Genomic DNA, 16,630 nt, shown 5'->3' on the forward strand with positions numbered 1-16,630 from the left:
CATGAAAAATGAAACAAGGCTGTCTGTATAGAGGCCCTAAAATCAATCACTACAAAAGGGCAACTATTAAGAGATTAATACTAGGGCAATGGCAAGCCGGGAAAACTGAGTATAAAAAGTCCTTCAATGCAATTATAAAGCAAGAATGTGAAGACATGCACTATTAAACACAAGAGCCTCATTGTATACCTTAAGCCTTGTAGCCATGAGGCAAGTGTGTAATCTTGAAAGAGCCGCCACAGCAGCAACCTGTGTTAACAGGTAAAGCTGCGGATCACAGGGATATATCCCTTTCCTTCCCAGCGACCAGTGTATTGGACATACCAAAAAATGCCGTGCACAAAAGCAAGCAGAGCCACAATTGGAACCGAAACCATGTTTGCAGCCTCTGTAAGAGGTAAGCAACATAATTTTGAATGTTTTTTCTTCCTCAGCCCCACTTTTTTATGGGGTTGCCTTAGAATATGGGCGTCAAAGCGGGCGCAAGGTGTGGTTTTGTATACAAAATCATTTTAGGAACTTTTATCACGCCATTCAGATAATATAAATCGTGCAAGCTGACGGATGCCCTCTCGAAACAATGATGCAAACAGGTAGCTTTTGTAGCCAGTAGTTTGCACGCAATGCGAGAATGTTTTCATGTCCAGAACACTGGACACCAGGATTCAATTGGATCGCACCGTGCCAAACATGCAGGAAAAAAAAAGAAAACAAGGAGTGAGCGTTAGGTGACAAGCTTGAAGCCCAGCGATCAGAAATGAAACAGGAGCATCCTGGAAATTCTACCAAGAGCACAGCGCACGAGGAGGAAGCGGCGTTTGCGAAAGTTGGCCTGTGGACGCTAAGCGCGCTCCCTCCTAGGTCTTTTACCATCATGACGCTATGCATGAGTGTTAGCCATAAGAATTTTTTTATTTTCTCGGATAAATACAAACCACTTCTGCGTTTTGTAAGACGATTAACCTTCTGACAGGGCCAAAAGCACTATCACTGTTTCAAGAAAGATAGCAAAACGTGTATATCCATAAGAGCAACAAAGAAATCTTAGTGTCCAGTATACTGGACACGCTTAGGCCTTGAACACCACCATAGTTGGAGTTTCCAAAATTTTTTGCATGCTTCTTCAAAAACTTTTTATCAATAAAGTTTTTTTTCTACCCTAGAAAAAAAATTGGGGATGGAAAGGAATAGGACTTGAACACTGTGAACTTGCTTAATAGGGCCCTGCAACACTTTTTCAAGTAGCCATGAAGTGGATTTACTAAAGAAGTTTATTGCCTCACAAATTCACCACCGCATGGAGTTTTCGAATTCATCGCGAACGAGCAAAGTTGCGAAGATTTATCGCACGTTGCAGTTGCATTCTTTCTTCTCTCGTCTAGACGAAAGTGCTGGAAGCTAAGCAGAGAGAGATGGCATGGTGAAAGCAAATATGTCATGCGTGCCTTGGACCTTGACCACTTTTTTCTACTATCTTCTTTGAATATGTGGCTTGTCAGTGCCATCGCGCACGTGCTCATGAACCAGACGTGGCTTTTCCCGGCGATCTCTGTAAGTACCGAGCGTGCCATGCTCAAATAAACCAACGACTGATACAGCTGTGACGAGTGATTTTGAGCTTCTTCCCTCATTTGTCGAGAAAAGAGAAAGCAATACTTATCTGACTGAGAATTTATTCTGAATCCCAGGCTGCGTGCTGAGCTATAATATTTAACTCGCGTGTCCTCAGTGCCTCTACTGCCGGTAGGCTGTGTTTTCTGACCATGCTCAAAAAGTGTTGCAGGGCCCCTCTAAAAAATGCCAAAAGAAACCCACATAAAAAAAAAATTCTGAAGCCCTAACATTCATGCCAGCGAAGCTGCATTCTAGTTTCTGCTCTTAATGCCTGTATGCTCGTTTCTCAGGTGTGAGCCCTTGCAGGTAGTGACAGTCCTCCGACACATTCTCCTTTTCAGCATGGTCCCATTCTCACTGTCTGTGTTCACATTGCTCCTGTTGACGTTTCAGTACTTCATTAGTTTTTTTTTCTGCCACAATGAGCACCCTGTGCTGTCACAGTGTTCTGCCTTCTCTGCTATGCGACGTACGACAGCAGCGCCACCACGCACAATGTCAAGGCAACTGTCACAACGTGAACCCGCTCCGCCAGCAGTGCCTACATATTTTTTTTGTTCATATATTTGTTTTGTTTCATATGCAGTCTATACAGGGATGCAAGTCGGCCAAAATATTGATACACTGACCACGTTGTTGTCACATGTCAATAATAACAAAAACATAGCTGTGCCTATTGAAACAGTTTTCATTAATTGTGTGTCTAAGAAAGAAAACAAGCTCTTATGATTACACTTCTTTCCTTCATCCTTCAGTGATAGCAAATTTCGTTCTAGAAGACTTCATGCCATGAAGTGGTATGCGAGGGATTATCGATCAGCTGCCAGCCCATAATAAGATCACGTGCTATGCGACACCAACAGGCAAAAATGAATGTTTCACACTCGCCACAACGGCAACAGGCCGCCCCGACTGAAGCTCCTACATAACCTACAAAGTGGACGATGGCATAGCCGCTGCGGTAGAGCATCAGACGCTTCACTCGAAGCTCGCAGCTTCCGTCCCTGCCCACGGCAAGTTATCTTTTTGTCCACTCTTCTTTCTTCAAAAATTACACTACAATTCTAATAACATCTTCTATACTTTCCTAGATTTATTGATTGATTTGTGGGGTTTAACGTCCCAAAAAAACCATATGACTAGGAGAGATGCCATAGTGGAGGACTCCGGAAATTTCGACCACCTGGGGTTCTTTAACGTGCACCCAAATCTGAGCACACGGGCCTACAACATTTCCGCCTCCATCGGAAACGCAGCCGCCGCAGCGGAGATTCGATCCCGCGACCTGCGGGTCAGCAGCCAAGTACCTTAGCCACTAGACCACCGCGGCGGGGCTATACTTTCCTAGGAACGATTGTCTGTTAGTTTGCATTATTTGCGTCTAAGAAAATGAGCCCTTTAAATTACACTTCTCTCCTTCATGTACATTGCGAGTAACATTGTATATTCCAGGAATTATGAGGGTGCTAAAAATGGTAATACATTAACTTCAGCCAATAAAGTAACAAGATTGCATATAAATTCTCCCGGTGAGGGTGGATTTGAATGGTAAGATTTCAAGAGATGTCACTTTCTCACAACTCAGTCAAATTTTCGGCGAGATTTTCTAGTTTAACGAGAACACAGATAGACATGCCACGTCTGTCACAGACAAACACGCCACATCAGCGTGACAGCTGCATTCTCTGTGGTTATTGTGTCAGTTGCCATGGCAAGAATAAGGAAACATACTTTTAAGAAAGGTCAAATAGTTTTCTTTCCGCAATGTCATCTGTACAAGGTAAGCCACAAATGTAAACAGACTACTTGCTTTATCTATACAGCAACACTTGTGCATCAGTGAAACACAACGCACAAGAACTCCACGTTCTAGATCCATTTTTTGTGTACAGGAAGCAATACCGATAGCACACTCTCATGCCTTCGAGCGGAGGCACGTCCCGATTTCAATACACGGAGCCTATGGCGAATTTCGCAACTCATATTACTGAAGAACTGCGGCTGGCATTGTACGCCGTCTCACCGCACGCACAAAAGAAGGGGAGAAGGGTTAAAAGAGCATTCAAAAAATTAAAATTTCACATCACTCATCCCACCACTCACCTCTGTCCTTGGGAACCGAAATGAACTTGGTGACCAGTGGCTCCTTTTCAATCAAGTAGTCTGGTCGAAAAATGAAGGCAAACTGCTCCAAAGATTTCATGTCAGTATAAAATTGTTTATACACTCAAACCTCACTACAATAATGTTGCATTGCATCTTACAAGAAAATAAGCTTATGTCCAAAAATTCATTGTAAAGGTATTCTTTGTATTCTTAACACCTAATCTACTGCAAGACAATTTTTCAATTGCTTCATTATAACTGGTATTAATTTACATCTAGGTTTACTATATTAAGGTTTCAGTGTACTTCTGTCTGAAATAATCCATAAACCACCTAAAAAATATGTATTTCTTATATTTCAAGCAAGCACGAGCAGAGTTGAAAACTCCGCACATGCTTCAGAGTTTCAGAAAACTCTGCACAAGCACTCAACAATGCATAACACAGCAGCACTGCGAGCCACGGGTGCGCCACCATTTCCAAGAAACAATACTTGCTCCTGTTCGGATCTATACTAAAACACCACAACTAAATTTCATACTCTGAGACATTTAGGGGCCCTTTATATTACAGGGTCACTGGCAAAGCTGTCAGGGACACAGTTTCACTGTGTCCGGAATGGAACACAGTTTTACTTGTCAGAGACACAGTTTTACTGTGTCCCTGACAAACCTGGTTGCTTGTATAACAACAGCCGTAGTCAGTAAAAAAACGAAGGAAAAAAGTCCATAGTGTTTTGGGACATCTGCTACTTTAAACTTAATTTTTTGTATTAATTACCAAATTAAATGTTGAGCAACGACTGAATAGATTTAAGATTTCTGCAAACTCATTCCATTAGTCCTTAGTTCTTTACTGTAGTGGTAACACTAATACAACTTTTGGATTCACACAAAATGTTTGTTCCAAAGCAAATTTTTGCCACAGCCCTTTTTTTCGCTGCGAATTGCGATCATCAAGACAGCAAGTCATATCAAGAAGTGCCAGTCAGTACAGTCTACGAAACGTTAAAAAAGCAGAAAAGCCAAGGATACAGGTCTTGTCGTCGTCGTTGGCCTGTTCGAGCTTGTCGGCCTCCTTTCCAAACAGAGTCTGTAGAGAAACGAGAAAACACATGTTCACATGGGACTTGTGCGAAAAAACCTTTAAGGGCTATAGGCTGCCAATCTTTTTGCCGAAGTGTTCCCTCCATATGCCATGACATCTTTAGCACATCAGATCGAAATCACTTCTGAACAAACTGAGTGAGTGGATCTGTAGAAGCACACCCCCAGTCAAAACCTTGTCATGAAACGTAAAGACCAAAAAAATTGCTTAAATACATCCAATATTTATTATAGGCACATACAAAAGGATTGCACTTAGATGTTTCTGTCAAATTTCCTTTGTTCTCACCCACTGAATCAGGTGGTCTAATTTATCTGCTACAAGATCGTAGATGTTCACATCCTGTTTGTTTCATGCCTCCTTTTAAGTGCATTAGTAACTACTTAATCAGGGCTAGTTAATAATTATTAGCTGTTGAGGCTTAACATCCCAAGACCACCATATGATTATGAGAGACACCGTAGTGGAAGGCTCCGGAAATTTAGACCACCTGGGGTTTTTTAACGTGCATCTAAATCTAAGCACACGGACCTCAGGCCCTCCAAGTCTTGACTGACAGCTTGATCACACGCCACCAAAAGAGCTATTAAAAGACTTTTTTAGTGGACATGTTCACTTGGACCTGATGTCATCGGGGCAAATCAAGTTGCTACAAAAGTTGGCAAGCCATGATGTAGTCATGCACATCAAACGGGAGGCCGCATTTGAGGGCTAATGCAATTACACACTCTGAGTCATACATGGCCTCCCGGATTCCCACAGCCAAGAAAGAATCGAAGGATGTTGTGTTTGCCACTCTGAAGCAGATTCCGTTCCTCTCATTTGGGTTCAGTGTTATGAAAGCTCCATCAAAATGACACTGCAAAAGAATAACGGGAAACCTCCAGGTGCCCTCTCTAAGCTTTCTCCTCCTTCGAGCCTTTTAGCGTTGCAGTAGATGCTCACATGTATAGCTAGTTCAGTCACCAGAGCACAAGACTTTTTATATCAGAGTTGGCGGGCCATGTCAAACATTGGAAACCAGTGATGTAAACATTGCCCGAGGCTTTCCCTACAGGTGACAGCGAACAAGTCACACCCTGAAAGTGACCGTCAGCAAAGGGTGCAGCCCTCCTCCGCTATCCAATGCACCACAGCCTGATCAGTCGAATTTCTGGCACTGCACGCACCCTACTTCAGAGTTAAATGAGCACAGCTCTTGGGTGATTCATGCCGGTGTTGTGGGCACTGGCCCCAAAAGCCTCGCAGCACAGTCATGGGACAAGACAAAGAACAGGACTTCCCGCTTGCAGAAAGAGGTCCAATACGAGGCCAGTCAAATATAGAAGACTCTCATTTAACTGAAGCTGAAAGGATCATGAAGCTATTTTTCATTCACAGTCCAGTTTATTGAAAGATGAACAAGGCCCCAGAATGCAAGCAGAAAACCAATCATACACTCAAGCCTCGATATAACGAACCTGGATATAACAAAATATTGGTTATAACGAAGTAAATGAAGAACAGTCTCAATATATATTGTTATGAATATACTTTTATAACGACTTTTCGATTATAACGAACTTATTTTCATGTAAGGTGCAACTTTGTTACAATGAAGTTTGAATGTATTAGAAGCAGTTGTTCCACTCAAGCAGCAATACCATTCAAGGAATTTGAGTTTACCAACAGTCTACAGTGCTTACATGCCTGAAGTGCTAGACTAACAAGTATAAACATAAGAATAGGTTAGTCGAGTTGGTTGCGATTCTTATTTCAAAAGAACCAAAAGGACAATTATAGCTTACGGTCTTGTTTCCCATCTGTCTTTTGTGATCCCCTAGCAACACCTTTTCAAGTATTAGCCAGTAGCAGCGCACCAAACGAAAGAACATAAAGTTGTGGGTAGCAGAGTCCCCCATAATCAACTTGTGAGAACTATTGTGGCAATAATGTGCTCATTGAAAGAGAGCCAAAGTGGAGACTGGCTGCCACCCAGAGGCCTATCAGAGCGAGTCTTGGCGACACATGTGTGCAGTGGCATGAGTGCTTGACATCGTCACTCATTCAGGGCACGAGATGCTTTTAAGGCGCGATGAGAACTGGAGACACCTGCACCGACCCTTAAGCCTTCTTAATACCATAAGCTTACAATGTACGGAGAGATGAGGGTGAAGAAGGACATTATGCAAGCAGCTGATATTTTTTAACAAACTTTATTACAAGCCAAGAACCCCTGCATATACTTAATTTCTTTTTGCAGAGATCATCATAAGTGCATATCTGCATAAAACTTGCATATCATTATGCAGATAACTCCTTGTTGAAAACGGCAACTGATGGGTTTGATAAAGGTTATCCCCAAGCTTATCGATCATTTATGCTTCAATAGTTTCACGAATTAACTTTCCCCAATCTCTAGCAACAGTGGAGTAGACGCTGTATGTTGAAGCCACCGTCATCCTCCCTGACAACAGCACTCTTGCAATGCCTGCAACGCACGTCGAGGAATGCACACAGCTTTTCTTCCATGTTAAAACGACGTTCCTCAGATGCTCGTTGAGGCACTTTCCACTCTGCCCTGAATAATTTTTCCCAGAAATTAAGGGAACATTGTGAGCAACTGCCTTAATAAAGATTCTCGCAAGTTAGCACCTGTGCCAGCTCCATCCTTCTTTGTCCTCATCTTTACATGCGCTACAAGCCTCATTATATCATACCAATAAGCCCGAAACATCAACGTTACTCCCTCCTTGACACACTGTTAAAAATATCAGAACTATGGAGGTGGGGTCAACAGTGAAAGACTGCCTTTCATGCACATAGGCACTGCACTATGGGATGTACAGCAATGCCGCGACAACGTATGAACTATCAAGCATTTCCAAATAATCAGGCATGCCTAAAAAATTTAGTATATAAAAAAAGAACTGGAGGAAAGCTAATTAGCCACTTCAAAAAGTACGCTACCTTCCAAACCGACGACTTGACAAACAGCAGGATGTTGAGGAGCTTCGTCTCTCTCTTGTAGTTCTTCTCGCGCACGAAGAGGAGGTCCAACACCCTTTGGCCAACATGGAATCCCAGCTCAGACAGCCTGTGAAAAATGATACACACTAATCATGTCAGTGAAAACAGACACTTTCTCTTACGCTAAAAGCGGGCAACGTTGTGGTACCATACACGCATGATACCGCCCTCTCATATCATGATCAAACCTTATTCTGATCTTCAGCCCACTACAACTAAAATAGGCTGAAACGAAGGCTCAATGTGCTCCAGTGTTGAAATCGGTCGTTTCAGCTATGGGTTTGAACACGATAAAATAACACAGGTCATGAGAGACACCGTACCAGACGGCTGCCAATGATAATGACTACCTGGTGTCTTTTAACATGTGCTCGCATCGCACAGTACTTGGGCCTCGGCACAGGTCGCATTTCGCCTCCAAAATGTGACCGGGATGGAACCCGAGTTTTTCCAGTTAACAGCCGAGCACCGTAATCGTTGCAGCCATGCTACTTTAACGAACCACTTTGTACGGCCACACAAACTCACTGACAACGTAGATTGACCATAACTGGCCAAACATAAAAAAGCCATGCATAATTCATGCTCTAAAGACACCATCAAAGCCAGCCTGACCGTAACTCTTGACCGAAGCATTATTAGTAGTTTCTGTGGCTGAACAATTGCTATATAACAGCGTTGTTGATAGCACAGCCACACTCAGTTGTGCCATAAAGGCACGTTTAGCACCTGTCAAATACACAAATTTCCCAGACACCAGAGAACAGCTACACCGTTAACAGCATCACCCTGGCAAGTGTTTGGCAGTAAAAGTATGGTCGTAGTATAAAATCAGTTTATTAAACTACATGTACCTCTATTCATATCTATCACTGCACACAACTTAAAGGGCCCTGAAACATTTCCATCAGCCTTCTGCAGCACTACAGAGTGTGAAACAGTGGAATGAATGCAAACATAATTATCAAAATTATTGTGTGGGAACTGAGTTATTAGTCCTCAAACTTCAAAACCCAAGCCGACAACGAGAAAACCGTTCTCTCTCACATTTCACTCTGACGCTGATGTATGCCAGAGGCTTGTTCCACTCACTGTGTGCTCTCCATAGAAACCCATTGTGGCCGCTGTGCAGCTTGCTTAGTGTTGTTTTTATAGCTGTCTTTAAGAGGTGATATTTAGAAACGAAATCCTCTGCAGGTAAGGATGCATTAAAGGTGTTTTTATAATTCTTAGCATACCATAGTGTGGCCCAGCTGGGACTGTATAAATGTTACACGCGACGTGTCACGTCGAACCGATCAAAATCCCACCCATTGTCACTGCCATGTGATAACACATCACTTCTGATCACAGCAAAAGGTGTGTCACTGTAGCCCGAAATAAATGTGGTTTGTCCGCTGAATAAAATTATAACAATGCTTACGGTACTGACCTTAACCCAAAGGTAACAGTGCATTCTGCAGTACTAAAAGAAGCGACAAATGCTTGATTGTCTTCATGCCTCTTAAAAGGGATGCAGGTGGGCATTAATTGCTGTAATAGTGCTTCATAAACCTCGTAGTGTTTGTTTTGTGCCAAGAAAGTGCTTACTACGAAGGAAAATAATGTAGGAGTCGTCAGCACACCTATAAGACAAAACCAACTGTCTCCCAGAACAGCTTTTTAATGCAGCCATTGCTGCCCTTTACTGCCAGATAGCAAGCCCTGCGGAGCAAGGTGCTTTAACTGAGCACAACCCAGAAAAAACTAAACTTTTGTGCTCCTCAAGAAGTTCTTGGTATGAATCAGATTGAAATGAACTGCTCACATTTTATTCCATTTTGGGAACACTGAAATGTTCTCTTTTTTTCATGGGTAGCTTGAGCACTTGCAAATAATCGCTGTGATGCCTTGCTACTACCTTGAGCATGTCTTCAATAATGCCTCAGTCATATCACACATCGTGTACTGTATTAACCTCAATTTCTCGATTTCTCAAGAGGTGCTGTGCATAATATTGGCATTTCAGACGTTCTCAAGCAGCATAATTTGACTCTGACATGATGTGTTATTTGCCTTTAGTGACTCTTTTAAGTAACGAGAATGACGCTTCGCTGAGTGTGCTGAAGAACACAACACAAAAGACCCTCGCAAATGAAACAAGCGCTGCAACTGTTACGACGCTCTTTGTGAGAGGAACCAATGAAAAATAGGTCATGTTCTGCATGTTTCCTGCATCTTGTAAAATGCAAACAAAACGATGTTAAATTGGCAAAAATAATCGCAACATGCCTGCAAACACGAGGCTTGTTGCTGCTTCGGCTAAGTAAGTCAATGCAATGTATTTGTCCTACCCCACAGTTACTATAATGAAAAGGACGCGCCTTTCCGTGCCTTAGTTAAGAGCACGGTGAAAAGGCGAGCTTTACTTCAGCTAACAGCTCTAAACTAAAGATTTTCGAATAGCTAGGTGTTGAACACAACCTTGAGTTCTAGCAGACGAACACAACGATGGCGGATATACGCTATTCGGCGTCGTACTAGCTGTACAAAGTTAGCCTTAATCCCATCACCCTTTCCACCTACTGTTTTGCGAGTAGCCGCTACATGGGTAACCGAGGTGATCACTGCAAATCGACCCGAGCTGACAGGATCGGACCACGACTTACTTCGTCTGAAGCTCGGGTATGGTGTAGACCCTGTTCTGACAGTACTGCACGATTTCTGAGAACAAGAGGCCGAACACGCTGATGCTGACCTGCAGAAAAAAAAACGAACGAGAACGTTCAAGAATTGGGTGCATCGACGAGGCGGTGTTTAGACGTTGCGACACCACCGAGCACGACCACCGAACAAGCTCGCAAACGCCAGTGAAATTGAAGTTACGCACGTCGCTTCTGCTCTTGTTTAGCGGCTTGTCCAGAATGCTGACTCTGTTTCTCATATTGGACATTTTAGACGCTGTAAAACTGGCACTTCTTATCACAAGCAGGGGCTTGCAGCCAGCTTTTCGTGGTTCTCGTTTCGCACAACGTTGATGCCGATGCCGATTGAACAATTGCCGATGCCCATTGGTACAATGCAAATTTCCTAGACTATGTCACAGAGCACCTACCACGTATCGTTGCGACCAACAACATTGATGCTAAAATCGGCAGGCGGTAGACAGATTATTAAAACCAAATATTGAAGGCTACGTTAGCCACGTTTTCTAGCAACCTGCCGTTAGCAAGGGCCATCCACCATAATATTCACGTGTCATAACTGTACCTTGCGCACATACGTTAGATATCTTCACTATTATGGCCTCATATAAAGTTTCTCTCTCTCATTTTTATACTTTGACGCTTGTAGTGCGCAACATAAAAGCACGGCCTTTGATATTTGCAACACAATTCATACCATAAGTCATTTGTTATGAAGTTCAAATTTGGTAGACAGCATTGTCTCGTATATTTACGTATTTGTTTGATTTATTTATTATATCCTCAGGGCGCATAAAAAAGTTGCAGAGCGGGGCAGGTAATGCAAAAACAATAAAAAATGCAATAAATAGACCACAGAAATACAACAAATTAAAGAGAATAGATGCCTAAACAGAAGCGGAAATTCTGTAGGCCCGTGTGCTCAGATTTGGGCGCACGTTAAAGAACCCCAGGTGGTAGAAATTTCCGGACCCTTCCACTACGGCGCCTCTCAATCATATGGTAGTTTAGGGACGTTAAACCCCACAAACCAATCATCATATATGCCTAAACAAAACTAAACTATTATATGCTTCAGATATCATGATGCAATCGGTTAGTGCAGCCTTGAATGATGGATGATGCATCCTCAATGCAGGCGATATAGAGGAGGAAAGTTGGTTCCGCTCAGTGCTGGTTTTTGGCAAAAAGGTGTCTGAAAAAACATTATTGCGGCAAAAAGAGATAAAAACCGATGATCAAGTTATGGTATGTAAGAAGGTCTTCACGCAAGTTCCTTCAAGTGAATGATTTTGGTAGATGATTTTTTTAAAAAGACACACACAAGAAATTACTCTTCAAAGTTTCAAATCATTTAGTCTAAGGAGCTCAACAGTCAACTATGCACAGTATAAGGTCGAGCTTCATTGCTATCAAATAGCGGGCTCCACGTTTCTAACATGCAGAGGACTTAGGCCGTGAGACTGCTAAATGTGCTCTCCTTGCCATCCTTATGCTCATCAAGTTGATGGTGGCGTACTGCTCGCCTACTTGACACGAGCAACTTGCTACTCATGTGGTCACTCGTGACTCACGATACCACATGCTCAAACAAAGCTTAAGATATGGCCTATGATTTCTGCTGCCATTATGAATTTGCAACGTTGAAGGTCACAGATGACCAAAATCAGCTCAATTCACCAACAAAGTAACGATGCAAAGGTTCCGTCAGTCTACGTTAGCAACCACAATGCCCTTAGGGTCCCACCAAGAGCTAAATTCAGCAGGAAATGTTTAAATATATGCAAAATAAAGGTAGAACAATACATATCTGATTTGGCTGTATCAGTCAAAAAGCAAGTAACACAAGATGTGATTGACAATTGTCTTACAAACAGTGATGCAAAAAAATAAGAGAAGGGAAATTTTTGGCCGCATTTTACTTCTTCGATGTGATTTTCATTAATTACAGTTTCCATCACCTCCAGTGCGACCTCTCGTGGGTATGTGAAGCCGACGCTTCGACCATAATGACATACAAAGCTAGGCATTGCAGCCCCGTACAGCATAATAAAATCACGGCATATCATTTGACTATCATTTTAACACATGTGTACAGCACCAGTGGCACAGCCGAAGAAGTGAAAGAATGAGTGGATAAAACTGTGGAAAGAAAGTGACTCCAAGGAGATAACGCAATGCACCGCGATTGCTATTGCAACATGGCAGAAATTCTGTATACTATGTTATGACAAAGCTGGTCGTTGCAGAGCCCATCTCCAGACAAAGCCCTCAAGAAGATATAGGCTGAAAGATAACGAGGTGGTCCTTGAGATCCACCACTCAAGAACTGCAGCAGTGAATAAAGTTTTACGAGATCATCACTCATCAATGAGCGGTGGCACGTTCGAGCACCGCAGTTACGGCAGCAACAACTGCTGACATTAGTCCTTCGAGTCGAGCCTTCACTCCAAAACCTCGGAGACGAAAAGGCGAAGATACTTTTGATACGCTAGCCGCCTCACCTAATTGTCTCAGATGAAGATTTATATTTGACAAAGGGCATACCGAGTGCCAGAGTGTATATCAATGGGCAGGATTTACCTACCAAGAGCCATTGGGCAATACCATGAAAGGTCCACAGTTAGGATGGAGTGAGTGAGTGAGTGAAACAACTTTATTCGGTCCACAATAGACGCGAGTAAACTCAGCGTCACCTGGCTAGGCCCACTCGGGGACCATCAGGTTAAACCTAACGGCCCTCGCGCGGGCCCTCTGGACGGCCAGGATTTGAGAGGTCTGGTCCTGGGCCTTAATGAGTCGCTTCATTTCCTCTTGGGTGAAAGGGGGACCGGCAGAGGCCCAGCCCCACAGTACATGCTCGAAGTCCGCATAACCACCACACAGGGGGCAATCCGGGCTTGGAAACCGTTCAGGGTACATTGTGTGCAGTGCCGCAGGGCTTGGGTAAGGATGGAACATGAAAAATGGATGCAGAACTGGGCATTTAAAAGCGTTAAATTCAATAAGGCACAAGTGTTGCTGGAGGTGCTTGTCCTTAAGCAGGATATTTCAAATAAAGCACACAACAAAAGAGCTATGACAAGAAGAGGCGCAAGTCACTGTACTTCTTTTACTCCTACGTTTTGCATTTCATGTTTGAAAATGTTTCCTCCTCAACCAGCATGGATTCAGACACTTGGAGGAGTTCACTTCATGTCCACACCCGGCATGAATAAATTACTCCGAATGAATTTTTTATGAAGCAGTGGGATATTGGTGAATGTAGAAGTTTCTATAGAAGAAGCCATCAAGATGATCTATGGTGCTGAAGATGTAAAATTGCTACACTTGGAACTTTTATGTCGAAGTCAGTCATTTTAAACTGCTCTAGGATTTCCATTCTTTTATCATGAAAACGCACCAGAGAGGAGAAATTTGTAATGAGGGACGAGTGGAGAAAAGGCCAGACACTGAAGCAAGAGCCCTACAAAACATCAGGCAATGACGTCATCAGATCATCAATGTCAACTTCTGCATTCTACATTAGCCACAGTTACAAAGGAAAGCCGGCTCTTTTGTCTTTCGAGAGATTGTGGTCTTGTGAATCCACAGACTGAGCCATTTCATTTTCAGATACATTTGTGTAGACAACACCGATGAAAAAGAAAGGCTTGCTTCCCGCGGCTTTTGAAAGTGCTGCTTTCAGAAAAGACAAGGCATTTCGCTGCTTCTGCAACACTACATGAAATCTATCAATATAACAGGCTCTGTCCGTGAACAAATAAAGTTTGAAATAACTTAAAGGCATCTTCAAGTCATATCACTGCTCATACTGTAACAATGTTTCGATTTCACTGCTTTAAATAGCAAAGTTTATGATTCCATATTAAAATATACAAAATGCAACTTGAATGCATGTTGTAACGTATGTTGCCAATTCCCCATATGCCACAGAAGTGAGGACCTTGCAACAAAAAACTTACGTCAGAAGTGCATAACATGTCTTGCGACACCTCTCGAGTGCATACACACCAAATACAAAAGCTATTTATGGTGGAACTTTCATTGCCCAGGCCAGAAAGAACAAAGTGGTGAGAGCTGTTGCACACACTCTCCGCCATCAGCTACTAAATAATTGGTTTTAGCATAAAATACCTTAGACGAGATGCTGCTAGATTTTTTATGTTGAAAGCTACATTTCGCGTGAGTACTTGACAATCGGCATCAAAGACGGCACACACTGCGTGATTTGCTTGCTCGAAGTTTTTTGGTATGTCGCAAATTCGCGACACTCTGCAATAAAAGGTTAAAGGGATATTCTTGTTCATGCATTCGGCAATGTTCTCCAAAGACGGGGTTACCGGCCATCTGGCTCACAAACTCAACCAGAGTGTGCACCTACTGGTGAAGGGCGGTGTGCGTCCGCCTTTGGGGCAGAAAATGTCGTGAACTTCTAATATATTAGAGTGTGATCGGCTACAGAGTGATCGCATGTGCAAAAGAAAGCCCACTTCTAATTGTCGGCTACCTTGGTTTGCGGGAGGGAATTCGAGATGCGCATTGGCGCCGCAGACGACTTCCAATTCCACAGCCAAGCATACCCGCTGTATTTCAACGTTACCTTGACCAACTTGAGTCTGGTGGACATCATCATCGATGGACTCTAGAGAAGCCTACCAGAAAATGTTAAAAGGCTCACATGGGGGACAGTACGTTAAAATAGTACGTTTTGAGCTTCGAGCAAGTAAGAACCCACAAGAAGGAGACAATTTTATGAGAGCATTTCGATGTTCCACTTAAAGTTGTACTTTCAGACTTCGTTGAACACCAAAAGAAAAAAGAAACACAGTGTTGTAATGACAATATCACTACTAACCACTGCTCATAAATGCATGGGATTAATGGCTGTAAAAGCCAAGAAAGGAGACGCCAATGTCACTGAGATACTTAAGAGACGAGCGTTTGATATTTAGTTCAGCTTTGAATGCTCACAATGGTGGCAAATTTCATGTTAAGAATTGGCAAAGCATTTTGTTGGGCTATTCAGCACAAAGAAACTAAAAAACTATTCAGCACAAAGCAACACACAGGCGGACAAAGGGCCAGTCCCATGCCCTTGGTCTGTCCCCGAGCTGCTTTGCGCCAAATGATTTTTCAATCAAGATGTCTTAAAAAACTTGTGCAGTAGGTCAAGTAAAATATATTTTTTTGTGCAATATGACCACACAAAACACCACAAACACAGGGAAAGACAGAACAAAGCTGGCACAACGGTGTGTTCTCCCACTTCACACTACTGAGAATGCTCATTGAGTGAAGATGTAATCAGAGTAAAAAAACCAGCTATAACTTCATTGTATCCAGATTTCAAAAGTGTGCAAATGGGCCCCGCAAGCAGCTGCCACTCACTTCAACTTGCATAAGGATGCAGCCTTCCCTTTTTTCTTCAGATCCAGCACATAGTTTACAGCTGACATTGCAATGGCCCTAGGCACCAAACAATGACCTGCTGACAACAGGGATCAAAGACTCGGAAAAACTGCCAGTCCTGCGCAATACACACAGCCCAGCCACGGCGAATGCTGGATGAGCTGCCTTTCAGAGCTTTTTTTCAACACTATTAGGGTAACTGCTACTAGCACACTTGCAGGCTGCCCACTACGCCATAAGTCAATTTTTATGTAGTAGGAAGGCATTCACTAAGCGATCCTTGTCTCACCCTTTGGAGAAGTGTGTTGCCCACTACACACTTGCAAAAAATTTTGTGCAAAATTTTAATGCTGTGGCTCGCGAGTATGCCTAGGGTCATTGTAATGGGTTGTACCCTGCAACAACCCACTCGTCGCGCCATTCGCATTGTGCAACGCCTGGCTGTTCTTTTGCCGCTTTAAAGTCCACACATTAATGAGATTCTCTTCCCGACATGAACCCTGCTAGGGTCAGTTTGCAATAGAGTTCCTAACACCAGGGTAGCTCAAGGGTAGAATACTCGGCGCAGGGGACCCAGGTTGGAAGCCCATTCTCTCTTTGGTGTTTTTTATTTACTTTTATTTTTCTCATTTTGCACGACAGTGGCTATGGAAACTGGCGGTGGCGGACAACTATGGCTCACGCAACCCTTGTTCTGA

At 43.0% G+C, this 16,630-nt stretch overlaps 1 protein-coding gene across 2 annotated transcripts in view; it reads right to left on the reverse strand.

Annotated features, from left to right (window-relative positions):
* Window positions 1-10,872, reverse strand: part of Trs31 (trafficking protein particle complex subunit 31) — a 587,499-nt gene extending 576,627 nt beyond the window's left edge. For both annotated transcript variants that reach the window (XM_075875788.1, XM_037431684.2), the window contains exons 1-5: window positions 10,706-10,872; window positions 10,485-10,573; window positions 7,777-7,903; window positions 4,755-4,812; window positions 3,718-3,777 (exon numbers count right to left, since the gene is read on the reverse strand). In XM_075875788.1, the coding sequence (XP_075731903.1) occupies window positions 3,718-3,777; window positions 4,755-4,812; window positions 7,777-7,903; window positions 10,485-10,573; window positions 10,706-10,768 (397 nt within the window). In that variant the 5' untranslated portion in view covers window positions 10,769-10,872. The remainder of the gene's footprint in view (window positions 1-3,717; window positions 3,778-4,754; window positions 4,813-7,776; window positions 7,904-10,484; window positions 10,574-10,705) is intronic.
* Window positions 10,873-16,630: the final 5,758 nt, after the last annotated feature.

This window comes from Rhipicephalus microplus, chromosome 10 (assembly GCF_043290135.1).
Source record: "Rhipicephalus microplus isolate Deutch F79 chromosome 10, USDA_Rmic, whole genome shotgun sequence".
In the NCBI taxonomy this organism is placed as follows: domain Eukaryota; kingdom Metazoa; phylum Arthropoda; class Arachnida; order Ixodida; family Ixodidae; genus Rhipicephalus; species Rhipicephalus microplus.